General features: G+C 41.4%; 2 protein-coding genes across 4 annotated transcripts; one reads left to right on the top strand and one right to left on the bottom strand.

Annotated features, from left to right (window-relative positions):
• Window positions 1–542: 542 nt before the first annotated feature.
• Window positions 543–2,703, top strand: iah1 (isoamyl acetate hydrolyzing esterase 1 (putative)). Its single transcript, XM_088316019.1, has 6 exons — window positions 543–703; window positions 799–851; window positions 939–1,084; window positions 1,954–2,115; window positions 2,178–2,299; window positions 2,387–2,703. Exons 1-6 carry the CDS (start codon window positions 641–643, stop codon window positions 2,561–2,563), a joined length of 723 nt encoding a protein of 240 aa, XP_088172145.1. The 5' UTR covers window positions 543–640; the 3' UTR covers window positions 2,564–2,703.
• On the bottom strand, window positions 2,614–16,925 carry adam17a (ADAM metallopeptidase domain 17a). 3 transcript variants are annotated; one of them, XM_088315992.1, is made up of 20 exons: window positions 16,692–16,925; window positions 16,286–16,418; window positions 15,765–15,898; window positions 15,459–15,547; window positions 14,712–14,898; window positions 13,458–13,588; window positions 13,278–13,364; window positions 12,677–12,802; window positions 12,455–12,599; window positions 12,186–12,277; window positions 11,625–11,777; window positions 10,295–10,494; window positions 10,061–10,164; window positions 8,722–8,856; window positions 8,479–8,609; window positions 8,320–8,398; window positions 8,146–8,234; window positions 8,002–8,061; window positions 5,857–5,893; window positions 2,614–3,940 (listed from the first exon to the last, which is right to left on the bottom strand). In XM_088315992.1, the coding sequence occupies exons 1-20, from the start codon at window positions 16,795–16,797 to the stop codon at window positions 3,564–3,566; spliced, it is 2,595 nt and encodes an 864-aa protein (XP_088172118.1). In that variant the 5' UTR covers window positions 16,798–16,925; the 3' UTR covers window positions 2,614–3,563. The 3 variants fall into 3 exon arrangements, with proteins under 3 accessions (XP_088172118.1, XP_088172126.1, XP_088172133.1); XM_088316000.1 differs by lacking the exon at window positions 5,857–5,893; XM_088316007.1 differs by lacking the exons at window positions 2,614–3,940; window positions 5,857–5,893 and adding an exon at window positions 3,984–4,100.
• Between the last annotated feature and the right edge of the window lie 56 nt (window positions 16,926–16,981).

Genomic DNA, 16,981 nt, shown 5'->3' with positions numbered 1-16,981 from the left:
TTTTAAAATAGCTCACTAGTGATGGGGCATTGTGATTTCCGAGGAATGTTGAAGTCTTCACATAGATACATACTATTAATTATTATTAACACCAGTCCTTTTTTCCCTTACTTTTTTAGGTGTTTTTTTTCTTCCTGAAAATCACAGCTATAAATTACAACGCATGGTATAATCCATATTGCGCAAGATTCATGGCTCAAAATTAAAAACATTAAAATGAAAATATTCCAAACACCCGTATTAGGGAGAAAAGGGAAAAACATTTTTTTAATCAGCGTTAGAAATACATTTAGATTTATTCTATCTCTTATTAAATTGGTTGTTGGCTAGTGTAATGGAGTAATAAAGGTAATTTGAGAACATCTTTTTTTTTATGTGTGTAACAAAGTGGTTGCCCCTTCGCATTAATCTGTACCCAAGTAGCTCAATACATGTACTCCAAAAGCAGTAAGCCGTTGGTAAATGTAAACATGACAAACTATTTATGTAATGTATGTTTGTAAAATTGAGCTGTGGGAAATTCTAGCCATTTTCATTGTCTAACTCGAACACATTCGTGTAGAACAGAAGGGTCAGAGTTGCGCATGCGCCGTAGAACTGTAGCGTCAAGTGTGTATGAATGGCATGACAACAACCCGCCATGTCCAAATTAAAAACTTTAATCTGGCCTCAAGTGATTCTATTTGGGGATTCCATCACTCAGGTTAGCGTTTTTTTTTAGGAATGGAACTTTAGTTGTTGTCGCTTGTTCACTGTTTTGCAATGTGGCTAGCAGAGTTTGTGGTTTGCTTCTTTCAGTCTTCCTTCCAAGTGAACGGATGGGGTTCGGGCATCGCCGATAAATTAGCAAGGTCTTTGTTGCCCTCTCCGTTTCTTTATTATCATCGTCGATGTATATTTCGAAGACTAATCGGCGGGAATGTGTGTTTTTGGAGCAGGAAGTGTGACGTAGTCAACAGAGGGCTGTCGGGCTACAACTCAAAATGGGGAAGGATTGTTCTTCCCAGGATAGTGCATCAAGACGCGTCGGCAAACATCGCAGCAGTTACTGTCTTTTTTGGAGCCAACGACAGCGCGCTACAAGGTACAACTTCACGTACCGGTTCCTCACTTTACGACTGAACCGACATACGACGGTGCGATCTTGTCTCTGCATTGACGGAAGGATACGCGACACCGTGCACAAAAAGTTTTTATTTTGCATGCATTTAACATTGTTATTAATTGGGCAGTGCACTCTAATACAATTATAAGTAATGCAATGAGCATGAATTATAATTTCGTTAAAAAGGATTAAGGGTTTTGATAATTAACGGCTAATGTGCATTTTAAAACTATAGTGGTCCGCCATCTAGTGGCCGAGAGCGGAACATTAAAAAAAGAACATAATTGGAACTACATTAAATCCGCGAAATATTTTGTAATTAATTTATTGCAATGTTGCGTTAATTGATTAAACGTCAGGAATGAAATAAAAAAATATGGTATTTATTAAAATAAAGTAACGTTGTTGTCGTTGAATGCATTCCTTCTCCAAACTGCTTTTCGCACACTTTTTTTCAGAGGTCTTAGAGCCACGTGTGATGTAATAAATAAAACGATGAGTAGCATAATAGGCAGAAATGATTGTTTGCAACTTACCTCCCTGGCTGACCGGTTCCTTCACCACCATAGCATGACAGTTAATCACTTGAACAAGATAGGCTTATTTAAACCTATTTTCACTCTTCATCATATAAAACATCAGTTCAGTGTTCAAAAGAGTTAATACATTTGTTCTCAAGCTATTTGCAACACTTTGGGCTCAGCATGGGTCAGTAGTAGAGTGGTTGTCTCCCAACTCAGATGTTGTGGGGTTCAATCCGTGGCCACTGTGAACATGTTGAAGAATCCTTGAGCAAGATGCTAAACGACGAGTTGCTCCGCCCTCAAATGATTCCCTTCTGCATGTAGATAAGAACCCTCAGCAGCATGTCCCTCTACATGAGTACTCCGAGAACCTGAAAGCAATGAGCAGCCACCTGGCCTCGGTGGGGGTCCCGGCAGGCAAGGTCATCTTCATAACCCCCCCTCCTATAAACGAGGCAGCCTGGGAAAAAGAGTGCAAGCTGAAAGGTAGCTTCACACGTTCATTGGTGTCTCCGCTGAAGCTCATCGAGTGTCCTTTTGCATCCCAGGCTGTCCTCTGAATCGGCTGAATTCTGTGGCGGGCCAGTATGCTCAGGCGTGTGTCCAGGCGGCTTCGCAGTGCGGTGCTGACGTCTTGGACTTGTGGACACTCATGCAGAAGGACGGACAGGTTTCATACTATCATGCTATTTGTATATTTCATGGAAAGAAAAAAAATCCTATATCTGTACGATATGTTTGGCTGTCGTCTCCCCAGGACTTCACAGTCTACCTGTCGGACGGCCTTCACCTGTCTGAAAAAGGCAACCGGTTTGTGATGCAGCGTCTTTGGGAGCTGCTGGAGAGCAGATTGGCTCATCTGCCCTTCATCCTGCCCTACTGGGGGGACGTGGACGCCGGGGTCCCCGAGAGCAGCCTGCTGTGCGACCAGTGAACAAGAAGGTGGACCGACGACATGAGGACTCCTTTTAAAACGCTTGAAGGTCACAGTTTGTGTATGCAATCAAATCATTTATTGGGATGTGTGTAAGTAATGCAAGCAATGGACATGAATAAAAACATTTCACTGAGTAACAGTTTCACATCTGCTCAGTTCATGTCAGCCATGTTGCTGTTTCGGCTTAAACTCAAATAGCAGGCAACAGTGGCAATACATTCTGACCACAATTTGACACAAGCACCCAAAACACTAACACAACATAAGCACCTCACAGCTTCGCAACAGGATTTCCATTTTCCTGCCTTGCTCTTTATGAGGGGGAATAACAGTCAAAGAAAGGCACAACAGTGTTTTGGAGTTACAGTGACACAAAGCAGATCTAATAAAAAGAAGCCAGTCATGACACAAGTATATGCAGTAATCCCCTGCATTAATGCGGTTAACTATCTGCTAATAGTTTCAGCATATTTGTGTGCCCTCAATATAGCGCCACAAGATGGCGCCAAAGCCCAGTTAATAGAAGTGTAGACATTGGTGCCAAGGAAGTCCTGTACCTTGTAGTGACACATCTCCACTGTTTAAAAGCTTTTTCCAGCCGCTAAAAAGTTCTATTAACTTAAGCGTACTAAAAATTAGAGGGGCATGTGTCTCAATTACTAGCAGTTTTTCAGTATTCGCAGCAGGACTTGGTCCCTGTCCCCCTCGAATTGCGGGGGAATACAGTAAGATGATCATTCAGTTGTTTTTACACACTAAAACACGGTGGAAATTCTTTCCAAGTGCGGCATGGCAACTTGTGGCGAGGAAATACTGTCGAAAACGTGTTTGAGGTACGATGAAAGGAAATGACACTTCAATGGGACGTGGTTCATCTTGGAAAGAGGATACAAAGTTCTTTGTGAATGTATTCGATATCCTTGATAGGTAGCTTGAGGTCAATGTAATAATATGTTAGTTACACAACGACTGGACTCAGCACTCTGTCTCTTTGGCGTCAAAGCACTCCTGCCTCTTGAGGCGCCGCCTCTCCCGGGCCGACGGGCTTTGATCGCTCAGATCCTCGTAGGAGGATTTCGTAGCCGACAAGCAGGCTCCTGCGGTTGGGAAGTCGTCGGCTCGGACCGGTTCTTCTCCCGGGTGAGAGTCGCTGCTGTTGTCCTCCTGGATGGTGGCCATCCGCAGCCCCCCGCCGGCGTCGCCCTCCGCCGCGGGGGCATAGCTCGGCCCGGGGATCGGGTTTGAGACCGCGCCGGCCGCCGCTTGGCGGGGCTGCGACAAGGGCGCGGTCGGGCCGGCGGAGGAGGAAAAGGGAGGTGGAGGAGGCTTGACGATGCGCATGGGCGCTGTCTCCATGTTGCTCAGGATTTCTTGCTGGAGGGAGACGACAAGGCGTGAGGGACATCAATTGCGTGGGTCTGAGGCGGGATCCATTCCGTTTTTACTCAGATCAGTGTGACACTTCAGCTCAATTTCCACCAAGCATCACAGTTTGCTTCAGAATGTCGCGTCATTTTCTTGTTTAGGATACTGACTGAAAATGAATACAACCATAGATTGATTTCTACATATTCCTAAATAACTATAAGTCTCTCATAAGTGAGCGGCCAACTGTATTACTTTTATTTTGTGGTATTTCTAGTGGCTGCACTGGTTTCTGCATCGGAATGTGACTTTTTTTTTTTCCTGTCTATTTTTCCATCTTCTTATCGGTTCATCCGAGCAAACTTTATACCGAACAGTCAACTTTGTCTCGCAAATCACATCTACTAGAGAATCTACAAAAAACGCCTACACCCATTAAGACCTGATGGATTGAGCAATTTTTTTGCTGAGTGCTATATTGGCATGGAAACGGGAGTTCAGAACATTTCAAGAGGGAAAGTTGACAAATTAAAAATGAGGGAATTTAAAAATATCAGTAATTCTCACATATAGCTGCCTAGCACTGTGATATTAAGGAGGAAAGTGCACCACGGTAACCTGAACTGTACTGCTTGGTGGAAACGTGACTTCTGATCTATGTTTCTTACTTGACAGTTAACAGCCAGGAAGCTGATACCCAAAAAAACACCAATTCACGCTCTGTTTCAAAGTGTGTGTGTGACCTTTTGTGATGTCAGAGCAACACTGTAGCCCCTTTTACAAGGCTGGGAAAAGTCAACATTTCCCAGATTTTTCCGTAAAAACAGAATGCGTTAGATAAAGTGGACCTGGCCATTTTTCCACCTTCAAAGGTAGCAGCGGAGCCAGAACAGCGGAGGGATGTCACATGTGTGTGTTTGGCACAGACCGATATAGGAATTTACTATAAAGAGGCCACTTGTGGCTGAAGCCAGAAGGCAGACATTTTACTGACACAATATTTTTTGTTGATAACATTGTTATAAGTGTGTGTTTTAGGCTAGGATCTCTGTGTGGACTAATGAGAACGTCTCAAAGAATGAACTTGATGTTTGCGGACCATTCCAAGATATCTCAGTATCATCAATTGTCAAAGAGGTTAGATTTATATTTCGCAAAACGCCCTGGCGAAATCAATGTTTTCAAGTTAAGCGGGTTTAGTGAGTGGCAATGCAAGATGGCCGCCGGTGGCTTCACCTCTACCCATGGCATAGTTAGACGGTGGTGTTTGAGCGATCTGCAGTGACAAGAGAGCAGTGGGGAGATTAAAGGGGACATCAATCCAAAAAGTCCACCCATTTTTATCCATCTCGGGGGGCAACCATTTTACCACATGCGGTCGACTGAAAATGACATCACAGTGCCTGAGAGCTCAGTTAAAGACCAATCATGGCTCGCCTGAGGCTGACTCATGTCCACTGTTGCAGCATTTTTACCGGCTCTGTGTAAAAGAGGCTCAAGTGTCCCGGAAGGAATATTCCAAATCAATTTTTTTCTCTCCCCCAAATAACAGAATAGTGGCCACTGTGCAAAAAGCAACTAAAAATAAAAAAGGGATCAAAGACAGGAAGTGAATTAAAAAATAAAATTATCCTGATCTGCTCAGAGCAGATGCAAACTGAAAACGTGAACACACATTGCATCTGATCTTACAGACGACAACAAGTCTCTGTTTGAGTACTCCCAAGCTGCAATCTTGCGTTCTTGAGGTAATTTCTGATCGAATGGCGCGTGAGACGTCCTTGCGGCGACTTTGTGGGCGATCAGCGATTACGTCAAGGAGTAAAGGAGTGCGGGAGTATCCCAAACGTGGGCCCACAGACCATGCATCATCTCATCATGGACTCGATGGCAACGCAACACCAAGCCATGGCACACGCACTCACCTATAGCTGGAGCTCTATTACAAACCTCCAGCGTCTGCTGCAGTTCCAATAAAAAAAGGCCAAGAGTGACAGAAAGGTCATTGAAAGCCCGCACTGACCGACAGACCCACCGCTAAGCTTCGACTTTGAACACAAGCCTGAATGTGCCGAGAACTCACGACAAACGTCAATGAGAAAAAGCCTTTCCAGTTATTCCCCACGTTACTGCATCCTACCATCAAGTTTTAAAGAAACATCTGTAAAATCCAATGCAAGAGCTGTATCAAAAATTTTTCCGAAGCCTTTTTGTGGTTTGGGATTGGCTGACAACCATAAGAATTGAGTTCATTTTAGTTCCTAAGGTGTTTAAAGTTATAAGAAAATATTCATTTATAAACATGGAAAAACGAGGCAGCCTTTGGATCAGCAGTGTGTATCCGTGTGTGGATTTGGTTACGCCAGGCGTGGGCAAACTACGGCCCGGGGGCCACATGCGGCCCGTTAAGCGTTTTAATACAGGCCGCCGAACTTGAAAAAAATTTAATGAATAAACCTTGTTAATGTTTTATTTTCTAAATTCTGTGGTGTGTCAAAGACAGATATTGTGTTGCAATGCTTTTGTTCATTATCATTTAAAATTAAATGTATTTTTTTTTTCTCCGACAAGATGAGGTTACCAAAACACTCCATCCATCTGCTCCTGGTCCGGCCCCTCCGTCAGATTTTAGAACCCATTGTGGCCCGCCAATCAATAAATTTGCCCACCCCTGGTTTACGCAGTTATGCTGGCAGGGTAGTAACAGTAGCAGGTGAAGGATTAACAATGGAGATCAGAATCAGTCACCATTCCGTCCAAGTGAATTCACATTTTGATGAAAACGATATAATTGACTTGCTTCTTCTTTTGGTAGCCTGTAGAATGCTCGTCCCTTTTTGTTGTGAACCGCTGGTGCACAACAACTGTTTACCATTGTCATAGTGTGACGCGTCCTCAAATTACCTACGAGTTTTCTGCCCTGCCAAAATGGCATTGTTTGCAGTTGGCACAATGCATTGTGGGATGCTTGTCGTCAACATCCGTAGCGCTCACGTGTTTGGTATGTTTTTATACATCATTACTTTTTAAATACTATTTTGACCTGAGCAAGTATTATTGGCGCTATAGTGTGCTAATTGGGTAAAGTGTAGTTATTTGACATGTCAGTGCAAAACTGTTGAAATGTATTTTTATTGAAGTGATTTCAAAAATGCAGGATCGCTTCATGCGAGTCTTATTGTGCGAAGCTTTTGATCTGGTGGCTATTCTATTTCTTAAAATTGATGAAAAGCATAAATATGGGTGGTGATCTGTTTGTCAATGTTCAAAAATTAGTAGAGCATCTGTTAGGGTTGAGAAGGGGGACCTATATTTGATGGTTAGCACCAAGTCCGATGAGTAGGTTAAGGCAGCCCCGAGTGCATGTATATTTTGTGTGTACAGATGACATTGAAATGTGGCGCTTGCAATTGTATAATTTTTTTTTTGATGAGCAAGTTGCAAATCAATGGAAGCATTTTTGTCCTATCAGTAAAATATTACAGTGTGGGACACGTAATATTGTTGTTTTTTTTGACATTTTTAAATGTTTGAAGAATTTGCACCAAAATAACTCCTAAAAACATTGAAAGGTGTGAGAACATTTGTTTGACTTTAGAGCTCACCTTCTTTAAGATGTATATGCTATCAGATGTGAATAAATTGTCAACCAACTGTCCAGCTTGGCGGAGGTTCTACCGAGTGCTTTTGGAGTTATCATTGGACGCGGAATACTTCCTACAATGAGAGTACTTCAGAATCCATATATGGATAAGCATATCATCATGTCAGACTGTATCACTTACTCCGCTCACATACCGGAAACAATCAATAAAACACATTTGCAGTATCTACAGGGGCTGCTGCTCGTTTACGGTAGACAAATATTGATACAGCTCTTATATTGAACAGGGGTAAGGGTATCTACTGAAACATTCGGCGTCTGGTTTTTATGGACAGACTGATGGAAATGAGTTGATCCCAAGGAAAAACATCGCAGCTGAACTAAAATGCTTCAGGCTCACCACCGAATTCTTTAAAAGGCACTTTCAAAATGCACACCAGGAGCATTCAAGCGATGATACACTTACATTCAGAGGGCAGTACAGCGACATTGTGTTCTCCTCATACTGTTGGTCGAGTTTCTTGTCCTGTATGAGAACAACAACATAACAACAAGGTTAAATATTTTGAACAGTTTAACGCCGCTGTCAGAAATAAAGTTAGGTTCTTACCACGCAGTGAACTAGAATACTAAGCGGGATCCAGAAGATGAGCGAGAACACGACAACAGAGCCCACAATGTTATCCGCCAGGAACTTCCCTAATGGGAGGGAGGACATTAAAAGTAAATATGCCTCAAATGGATTTGTGCTTTCATCTGCTCGTGTGATGTGAAGCACTTTTACCAAAAGTGTTTATGTCCAGTTTGTCAATAAAGTCCCAGAGGCGCTCAATTACATCTTGCACCTGCTTCATGCACTTCCCCTGCGGAAATATCAACACCACCATTAAAATCAATCGGAAGTAGACAGCATCTTGTCTGGAGCGCGTGTTTTCAAACGCACATTCTCATCACAGAAGCCCACAGTGCAAGGTTTCCCTTTACGTAGTAAAAGCAAACTTCCGTCCAATAGGACAAAGGGCGCGCAGGTGCCATCTTTCGTCCGGCAGCACACTTTGCAGGAATCCTCTGTAGCTGCACATAGAAAAGTGAAATAACTCTTAATTTGTTTCAATAGTAGCACAAAAGCGCACATTTAGTAAGAAAAAGAAAACAGCAAGTTTGTTGCATATGCTGCATTTGATACCATTGCAGGCACAAGACTGAAGGTTTTGCACAGCCTCACAGAACGGGTTGCACTCTCCATTGCGGCAACGGCCGTTATCCACACAAATCGTGTTGTCGACGGCGTTTTCAGGGGGAGGACACTGACTGCTGTTGCCTGGAAGGAAAACACAGCTGTAAGACAACTTGGAAATGTTTTTGCTCCCTTGAAGGTAAAAGGGGAAAAAATACCCTTAAGGCTCGGAACATTTGGTGGGTGGCCACAATTTTCAAGAAAATATACAGAGTCAAAAAGATTTTGGACATAAAACTGTTATTATGCTTGGTGCTGATTAAAAAGTGAACAAGAACAGAAGCAGACTTAGAAAAGACTTATTAGTGTGACCAATAACTTTTGTCCAGTTTCAGTGTCATGAGAGTTGGAGATGATTCCCAAGTCCTTTGGATGACTGAGCACTGTTGGTACTTTGGTACTAGCGTCCATATAATTGTCACTTGTAGTGAGAGTGCTGGAAATAAGTGACGGTAAATGAAGCTCCAAATTTGCTTCATTCATATTTTTTTACTCCTCTAGATGGCATTGTCTGTTCAACATTGTGCAAAGTACACTGCCCATTTAGTAAACCCCTTTATTTGAACAAACAGTGCCATCTAGAGGAGTCAAAAATACAACTGGCTCATGAAGCAAATTTGAAACTTTATTTTCCCATCACTATTATAAGTGTTTTTTTTACCCTACCTATTACTTGCATTGAAATAGAAATAATTAAAATATCTCATGCAAAACACAAATACAAAGCAATCAGGCTTTTTTAATGCAGTGAAACAATTATTAACAGAACACATACTTTTTGGAGTGGCAGAGTAAAATAAGATTTATTTTTCTAGTTTAGAAAGTCCTCTTCATCTGGTTGTACAAGGCTGGAATGGCTGTTTGAAATCCACATTTTTGGGGCAATTTATATTGCCTATCAAAAGTCTGCAATTAGGTTAAAAATGAAACCATGACTACAGAAAGTATATTCAAAATATTATTGTTATTATTATTATTATTATAGTTGTTAATTGTGTATTTAAAAGTATAAATAGCAAACAGTGTTTTCTATAGATACCAGTGGTGTATAGTAACAGACCACTGGTACAGTCAAACTGTGTATTCATTTGTTTGGTGATATTTTGTATGACCTCTATAACGTTTATGGACAGCAACCAGTTTACTAGGCCTGGAATGAACAAGCTGTCAGTGTTTCTATCTGGGTCCACTTATTTGTGCATCACTGAGCATCATTTTTAATGAATTATGGATTCATGTTAGATTCAGTTGTTTGTGACTACATGGCCAGCAGGGGGCGCCTACTTACCTGTGCACGAGGCAATGCCCTTACAGGTGGCACTGATGGGCTCTTGACACCTTGTTCCTGCCTGCTCAAACTTGCAATTTTTGCAGCATGGGCTGTTTCGGTCACTGTGAGAGAAAAGTATAGGCGTGCGTTCAGACTGTGACGAAGATCGACAGAAATTCAGAGTCAAATATAAGGAATTTGAGTGCAGGAAGAGTGTATTATTCAATTGGTGTTTTATGTCAGATTTCATACCTGCACTGTGACCCTAATTTGAACTTGCAGCTGGATGAGCAGCAAGCATCGTCATTGAGGTGGAGCAAGCCAGGGTCGCACTCCTCTCCTTCTTCCACTCGGGAGTTCCCACACACGTTACTGTTCCTCTCCTTGAAGCACTGGGGGGCTTTGTAACGCAGCGTCTTTCCAATGGAGATCTTGCTGCAGCTGGAGAAACGCTGGAAAAGTACGAGGGGTTAAATCTGACTGCAAGTGGCACAGTCCTAGCAGTCCGATTAGAATAACTCTTCAAATCAGATTAATCGGTTTATTAAATTATGAGCACTAAAATGTGCTGGGGGTTTTTTGCGACTGTTTTCGTGCATTTTGTACTCACAACAACAAATCTTGAAAATACTTTTTGTATAAATTTCAGGCAACTTTGTTGTTAATACATAATACTGAGAACTGACTTTCTCATTTTGTATCACTCCTTGCGTCATTTATTCAACACCTTCAGTGGCATCTACAGCTGGACTCATTTCGAATTTTTCCGGTCTTGCCAGTCTGGTCAAGCATCATCTAAGCTTAACAGACTTTTATGCAATTTATGCAAATTGAGCGAGCCTTCTGGCAAACTGATAAGTCGCCTACATCAGCAATCTGTGCCCATGGCCACAACAAAGACGGACGGCTGCACAAAGATGTAATTTCCAGTACACAACCTAATTAGATGTCACTCAACAGAATGTTTATGCACAACAGTGATTTACAATCTTCTATAGAACACCACAAAGTTCTAAACAAGAATTTGAAAGAAGTTTGTTTCTTATAAACTTTAAGATATGCTGAACTTTGGTGCATCAAGTTGAAATTGTGGTTATACAACTAAAATATTAGATCAGTGATTCACCCCAAAAAAATCTAGTAGTTTTCATCCAGTGTATAGGCTTTGTATATATAAAAAAATAAAAAAAACAGGAGCACCGGTATTTATTTATTTTTTCATTTTTGACAAGCTAACATTACTTTTTCTTCAGATTATATAAATGAATAATATGCACTGTAGTATTATATAACCCTATTATATAGTTTAACAACTTTGAGCTTTACTCTAAACCGTTTTTATTCTAAACTGCACCACCTATTAAGCTAACATTATTGTTATGGTACAATTCTGAGAATTAAAGGGCACTCCTATACATTTGCCAGATGGCTGTTTCTAAAGGATCTCCATTTGTAACTTTAGTTATGTACCAAAATAAAATTTAAAAAAACAGAGCAGTGAGAACATTTTACATTAGCTCAACCATTTTAGCCACATTGGGTTGGTGCAAAACATAAAAAAGAAAAGAAGCAACAGCATTACCTTGTTGTTGACATGATCTCCGCTCACAGCAATTGGATACATGACAAACTTCCCCCCGTTGTCGTCACTGGGAGCACAGTATGGAATGTTGTCCGGATCGTGCTCTGCTCCGAAGTTATGGCCCAGCTCATGAGTGGTCACCAAATCTGCCTCCTGATGGGACAAGTAGATCCTTGAGTTTGTGGTGAACACGAATCGCAAACATATAAAACAAAGCTGACAACTGAAAAGTTCACCACCAGACGCTTGTTGAATTCCCAAAACAACCTTAATCGCCACGTTATAAATATGTTCTATGCAGCCCCGCTAGTCTAATCAATAATGTATTTGTGTGATATGGATTAAGCAACAGTTTTTATCCATTTTAGGGGGTGCACATTTTGCAGTCAGTCGACAACAAGCAGCAAAATGGCCGCCCTCCTGAGATGGCTAAAAACGGGTGGATTTTGCTGCTTAATTCATATTCCACAAACGCAATATAAATACAGAATGCGGTCTAACCATCAACCTTGAAACATAGTATTCATATTCATTCCACTGTATAATATCGGCGATCTTGACCTTTGTCAGGATTGTTTTCCCATAATTCTTGGTGCTGGTCAAGCCGGTGTTGAGGTAACTGGGCTTCTTGGCAGACAGAGATGGATAATAAGCTGGAAAAGCAAACAATATTTCAGTATTTGTCCTACTTTAATGCAAATCCAGTGCACACAGTATCTATACACACCTCAAATAAAACCTGCACAAAAGATACTGTAAGATACAAAAGACATCAAACATAATCCAATGTTTATAAGGCAGGCATTTAAAAACAGAGCCATTGTCCTCACGTTTAGGGCAGAGGCCACCCATGGCCAGAGGTTTGGAGGGGGCCACATAGGCGAGGCCAAGAGTGCCTTCGTCAAAATCCTGATAGGTGAACAGGTGGGCCAGGCACACAGAAGACGCGTTGTCGGCTATGTCTGAGCTGAATTGCTGGAGACAATTTAAGTAGGAAATTATTCCATGGACTGTAGCTCCTTGTATTACACGATGGCTATCTTCCCACCTACCTCGAGAAGCTTCTTGACATCCCAAACGACCTTCCCTCGCACAGGGCTGTTCTCCATGTTGTAGTGGACCCAGCCAGTGCCGGCACGACCAGGGGGAGGTTTAGTCGGCTCCTTGTGGATGATCATCTGCGAATCGGTCAAGCGACGATGCAAATGAATTAAAAGAATTCATAATACGTCATAGGGAGCAAAAGGTTGCAGCCCAGATTTGAACCCGAAACCTCAGAACTGTGAGTCAATGACAGTAAAGTCAAGAAATAACATACATTTTTTGCACTTTAAACCATAAAAATACCCTTGGCGGAATGACGGTCAAAAGTTCTTCACATTGGGGGTGAACAAGAAGTTACTTGGCGTGGCTGAAGAATGAATGCATATCTTTTGAGTGAGAAAAGGCCAGTCGCAGTACAATAAACAGTGTGTCCATTCATTCGCAACGCCAGTGGAACAAACTTAATGGGCCGCACACAAAAGCGTTCAGTTCCTCTGAGAATTTATGTCTCAACGAGGGGACCGTTTTAGTTCACCAGTCAGTCGCTTCCTGTAGTGACACAGCAAAAAGCGAACACTGACTGGTGCCACGATTGTGTATGACACCAACCTGATGTATTTGCACCCCGTAGCCTTTGAAGTCATCGTCCCACGTTGTATTTCGATAAATGTCATCGACTCGGTCGATCAGCTCAATCTGACGCAAGAAAAACATGACAAACAAATATTACAACGCACAAGCGATGCATTTTATTACCCAAAGAGAGGTCCGAGGATTTCTATGTCTGACCAGATAATTGAGTGTGACGCTCTCTTGTCTGCGGCCCATGTGTTTAAAGAAGCGGTAGTCTGCAACCAGCAATAGTGGGCAGGTGTTCTTCCTGTGGTCATGAACTTGCCGCTTTTCTCTGTGATGAAAATCTGCAAGGTGAAAGGTGCAGCTTTACGCAGACATAAACCAAAAGAGCAACTGATTTGTTCACTGGCGTATTCAAACAAACATCAGTGAGGGGGTTATCTTACATGGGGTTAAATACACAAGCACACACCCTTCAAGTAAACAATGATGTCATGTTCCACTACTTCACTTCTAGCTTTCTCAGGCATCGCTTCAAGACAGCACAAACAGAAATTTGAATGTGAAGCATCTTATTTCATATTAAAAAGGTGAAATTAATCACGAGCAGGCAAGCAACACTCAATATGATTTTGTGAAAGAGCACCACTCTAAATGACAACGATGGGACTCAAATTGTTAAATTAACACTGCTTGGCAGGTGCCAATCAAGGTCAGCATTTAGACGAGCAAGTGTTGGGACTCGAATCCAGTATCTCACGGTTATATATCGGGTCTTATTTTCTCTCCTTAATTTTAACTTTGAATTCACAGACAGACAGTAAGCATAAAAATGTGTTGCCTTAAAAATAAGTATCGAATATATTTAAAAGAAAATATGAAATCAAAATGAATAAAGCTGATTTTGAAGGATCAGTGTAGAAAAAAAAAAGCTCCATTTTATATGCCGATGTCTGACATATGACACTCACTAGAAATGTGGGTGTGCACTCTGTAGGCTTGCACAATGAGCAGTGGGAAACTCAAGGACAACTCTACTCATGAACGAGCAGAATCTTCATCAATTTGAAAACCTCCTCTAATACAAACTGGACTGCATTTTCTACTAAAAATACTGCGTGTCACCTCAGGCGTACAACTAACAGTTACGTATGCTTCACATTTCCGAAGGGACACTGTAATTTGACATAATTATTCGCAATAACAATAATGCATAAGCATAGAAAGGCTTTTTTAAATGTATTTATTTTTGTATTTAATTGGCAGAGCACAAGAACCGTCACCCACTCCCTTTCATCTCACGACCAGAGCCTCCTCCAGCTTAGACATTTGTTCTCCTCCCACTCGTCCTCCCTAAGCTTTTCCAAACCAACTTACATCATCTCTGATCTCCAACCACTGAAACACTTCATCTTTCTCTGCACGTTTCACGCGACAAATACGAAAGACATGTAAAGGCAGACATACCATTTATCTTGTCCGTCACCTCCGGCTCGTCCCAACCTGCACCGGTGGACTCGGGCAGCAGTTCCTTAGCGTGCATGTAACCACACACTTTTGGAGAGGCTAAGCGACTCAGATTCCTGATGTCTTCCGAGCGATACACCAGCAACCTGCCATCATCACCTGTGCTGTCGGTAAACCTCCATAAAGGCTGTCAAAAAGGGACAAAACAGTTGACAAAGAAATATGGAATATCTTTGAAAGACATTAAAAATATGCTTGGATACTACATAAATTACCAACACTCATAATAATACCCAAATTTTCAGCAATATGGACACAAAAAAAAAAAAAATCACACAAATGCATGGCATCACACAAGACCTATATGTATCTCACGAGACTTCAGCTCAGTGAGCATTTAAAGGATTAACTCCACAAGTGTGTTTTGATGTCATTTGTTGATTGTATGTTGTTGTTTTTGCAAAACCAGTGATGGCAATTTAACTAAACATTTTGGGGAAACTGTCCACAGAGAAAGAAAAACAAAATCCAAATACAAAAGAAATTGAAGTCTACGAGTATCATAAACTGGATTTTGTTCAACCTTGGTGGTGCCATTGCACAATGCATGTGTAACTAGTTGTTGTTCCTCTTTAAAATAAAATCCAAACCATACAAACAGAAGACTAATATGATGTAATTAATTAACAATACATAAACGCACAATTCATGCCACAAGCAAACTAAGACAATGACTTCTCTCCTTACCTCGACATTGTACTCTGCTTCATCACTTAGAATGTGAGCTGAAAACTCATCACCGTCAATGTGTGCCTGCACACGTGAATTCTCTTCACCTGAAAACATAGACAGCATTAGATTTGGCAATAATGTTTCATTAAAAAAAAAAAAACGAAAAAAACTGCACCATGTCCTGTCCTTCACTCCAGATGTTTCTGAACACACTACAAAATTAAAGTATCACTGGACTATAAATGTGATGATACAAAATGTGACCATAGAAACTGGTAAACAGTTACAGCTAATTATGCAGGTGATTTAACGACAACTCACCGACCACATGCCCCGTGAAGTAGTTCTGCCGCTGAACGTTGAAGTTTTCCTCCCTCCCGAGTTTATCGACAAACACAGCTTGAAAGTTGTCAGTGAAAAGGTCTGTGTTGGTGGTCAAGTACAGCTTGAAATGTCTGGAACACACAAAACAATGCATATCTCATACACCTGCCATTTTGAATTGGCACTGCTGAGGTTTGGGGTTTAACTTTCGCTTTGCACAATCTGAAAAATAAAACGTGAGATTGTAGTTCAGTTTTTTGCTTTTTTTAAATTAATATTTCGGAAAATCCCGAAGTACTAAAGCCGCAAATCGTGAAGCGCAGAGTGGTGGTGAAGCGCAGAGTGGTGAGGAACACACACGCACACAAAAAAAAATATCTCGCAGCATATCTTTGTTGAACTTGAATGTGAAGTTGTTTTTTGTTTGTTTTTTTTTGGCACAAGAAAACTTTTGAAATCCTAAAACTAAATGACAACAATAGGAGACAAATGACGGCGTTTGAATGCTCTTTGTGCACCTCTGCAAGGCTCTGAAGCTGACCAGGCGCTCCAGGTGGGACGGGGTGTGCACGTCTCTCTTCCTCACAGAATGCAACTGAAGGTCTGACACTGGCAGAATCTCAAAATCAGCCAGAATGGAATGAAGCGCATCTGAAAGACAATGGGCGAAACCAGTGACGAATGAGTAGATAATGAACATCTTTTGTTATTAGGAACAACAGAATATCTGAGAAAAACACAGCTGCCATGCTACACGCTGTTGCTTGTTGGCAACGAAAACAAAATCTAATTAATTTTAAACAAAACCATATACGATTGACATTAAGACCTAAATAGAAAGTAACACGTAGTAGCTATTATTTAACGGAGTTATTTTCATCAATGACAGAATGACGAGTTTAAAAAAAAGCTAGCAATTTTTACCGATATCGGCGTTAGCTTCGCGCTTTTCTTCAGCCGTAATTCTTGATTTAAAAGCTCCACTCAAGCAGAAGTGAGCCAGGCAAGCAAATAAACATACGCTCCACATGGTGAAACAGCGCTGATAACAAATATCACTGTGTCGCCGACATTATCGCAAAGTTTACCAGCTCATCTGCGAAGCTAGCATGTAGAAAGCGGAAGTTGACAGGCGACAACTTCCGCTCGGCGTGTCACAAGAAAATTATCAAGCAACATCATCCAGCGATCCTTCTTTTCATACCAAAACGCGT

Source organism: Idiotropiscis lumnitzeri, chromosome 1 (genome assembly GCF_059441095.1).
Source record: "Idiotropiscis lumnitzeri isolate Australia: NSW breed Sydney's pygmy pipehorse chromosome 1, RoL_Ilum_1.0, whole genome shotgun sequence".
NCBI classification, from domain to species: Eukaryota; Metazoa; Chordata; class Actinopteri; order Syngnathiformes; family Syngnathidae; genus Idiotropiscis; species Idiotropiscis lumnitzeri.
This window is presented reverse-complemented; position numbering and strand designations above follow the sequence as displayed.

What these genes read in the sequence shown, in the direction of transcription:
- iah1 (XM_088316019.1), top strand. Translation starts at nt 641, where the DNA reads ATGTCCAAATTAAAAACTTTAATCTGGCCTCAAGTGATTCTATTTGGG. An exon ending in TTGGGGATTCCATCACTCAG is followed by an intron (nt 704 to 798) that starts GTTAGCGTTTTT and finishes TGCTTCTTTCAG; the next exon opens with TCTTCCTTCCAAGTGAACGG. An exon ending in CAACGACAGCGCGCTACAAG is followed by an intron (nt 1,085 to 1,953) that starts GTACAACTTCAC and finishes TTCTGCATGTAG; the next exon opens with ATAAGAACCCTCAGCAGCAT.
- adam17a (XM_088315992.1), bottom strand. Translation starts at nt 16,797, where the DNA reads ATGTGGAGCGTATGTTTATTTGCTTGCCTGGCTCACTTCTGCTTGAGT. An exon ending in TGGGCTTCTGTGATGAGAAT is followed by an intron (nt 8,399 to 8,478) that starts GTGCGTTTGAAA and finishes ATATTTCCGCAG; the next exon opens with GGGAAGTGCATGAAGCAGGT. An exon ending in CGCTGTACTGCCCTCTGAAT is followed by an intron (nt 5,894 to 8,001) that starts GTAAGTGTATCA and finishes TTGGAACTGCAG; the next exon opens with CAGACGCTGGAGGTTTGTAA.